The sequence below is a fragment of the Phaethon lepturus genome, unplaced genomic scaffold (assembly GCF_000687285.1).
Source record: "Phaethon lepturus isolate BGI_N335 unplaced genomic scaffold, ASM68728v1 scaffold31666, whole genome shotgun sequence".
Lineage (NCBI taxonomy): Eukaryota > Metazoa > Chordata > Aves > Phaethontiformes > Phaethontidae > Phaethon > Phaethon lepturus.
In genome coordinates, this window is record NW_010544639.1 from 2,346 (window position 1) to 3,029 (window position 684).

Below are 684 nucleotides of genomic sequence, written 5' to 3' on the forward strand. Positions count from 1 at the left end.
ATGCGGGGAGGCTGCCAGCTCTGTGCCGGGAATACAAAGCGCGGGGCAGCGCGCGCCCGCGGGGGGCGAGGGGGGTCCGAGGGTTTCGTCTCGCTCACAACTCGTTGATGAGGATGTCGGGTACCCAGATGCTCTCCACGGGGAGGGAGATCTGCGTCAGGTTGTCGAAGCGTGCCGGGTCCCACCTGAGGAACTCGTCCGTCCAGTGCTGGGGGGGCAAGGGAAGAGGGGCTTGGAGGGCGAGGTCCTGTCCAGCCCCGCCGGCACCCAAACCCCACGCTTGTGCCCTGCCGTGCACAACTCGTTGATGAGGATGTCGGGTACCCAGATGCTCTCCACGGGGAGGGAGATCTGCGTCAGGTTGTCGAAGCGTGCCGGGTCCCACCTGAGGAACTCGTCCGTCCAGTGCTGGGGGGGCAAGGGAAGAGGGGCTTGGAGGGCGAGGTCCTGTCCAGCCCCGCCGGCACCCAAACCCCACGCTTGTGCCCTGCCGTGGGGTCCGCTCACCTGCCTGTACCAGATGTAGGTGGTCAGCACCTGGTTCTTCTCGTCCTGCGGGAGGAAGAGGACACGGTGTCGGCACGGGGGGTATTGGCACATCCTCCGGGCACAGATGCCCCTCTGTACCCAGAGGATGCTGCACACCGGGTACCGTTCCCCGGGCTGTGGCGGGCGGGAGCGGAG

General features: G+C 67.1%; 1 protein-coding gene across 1 annotated transcript in view; it reads right to left on the minus strand.

The window, feature by feature from the left end:
* Nucleotides 1–552, minus strand: part of LOC104622083 (5-hydroxytryptamine receptor 3A-like) — a gene marked incomplete at both ends in the record, with an annotated part of 2,892 nt that extends 2,340 nt beyond the window's left edge. Inside the window, 2 exons of the mRNA XM_010288744.1 lie at nt 299–408; nt 508–552. Coding sequence (XP_010287046.1) covers nt 299–408; nt 508–552 — 155 coding nt within the window. The remainder of the gene's footprint in view (nt 1–298; nt 409–507) is intronic.
* Nucleotides 553–684: the final 132 nt, after the last annotated feature.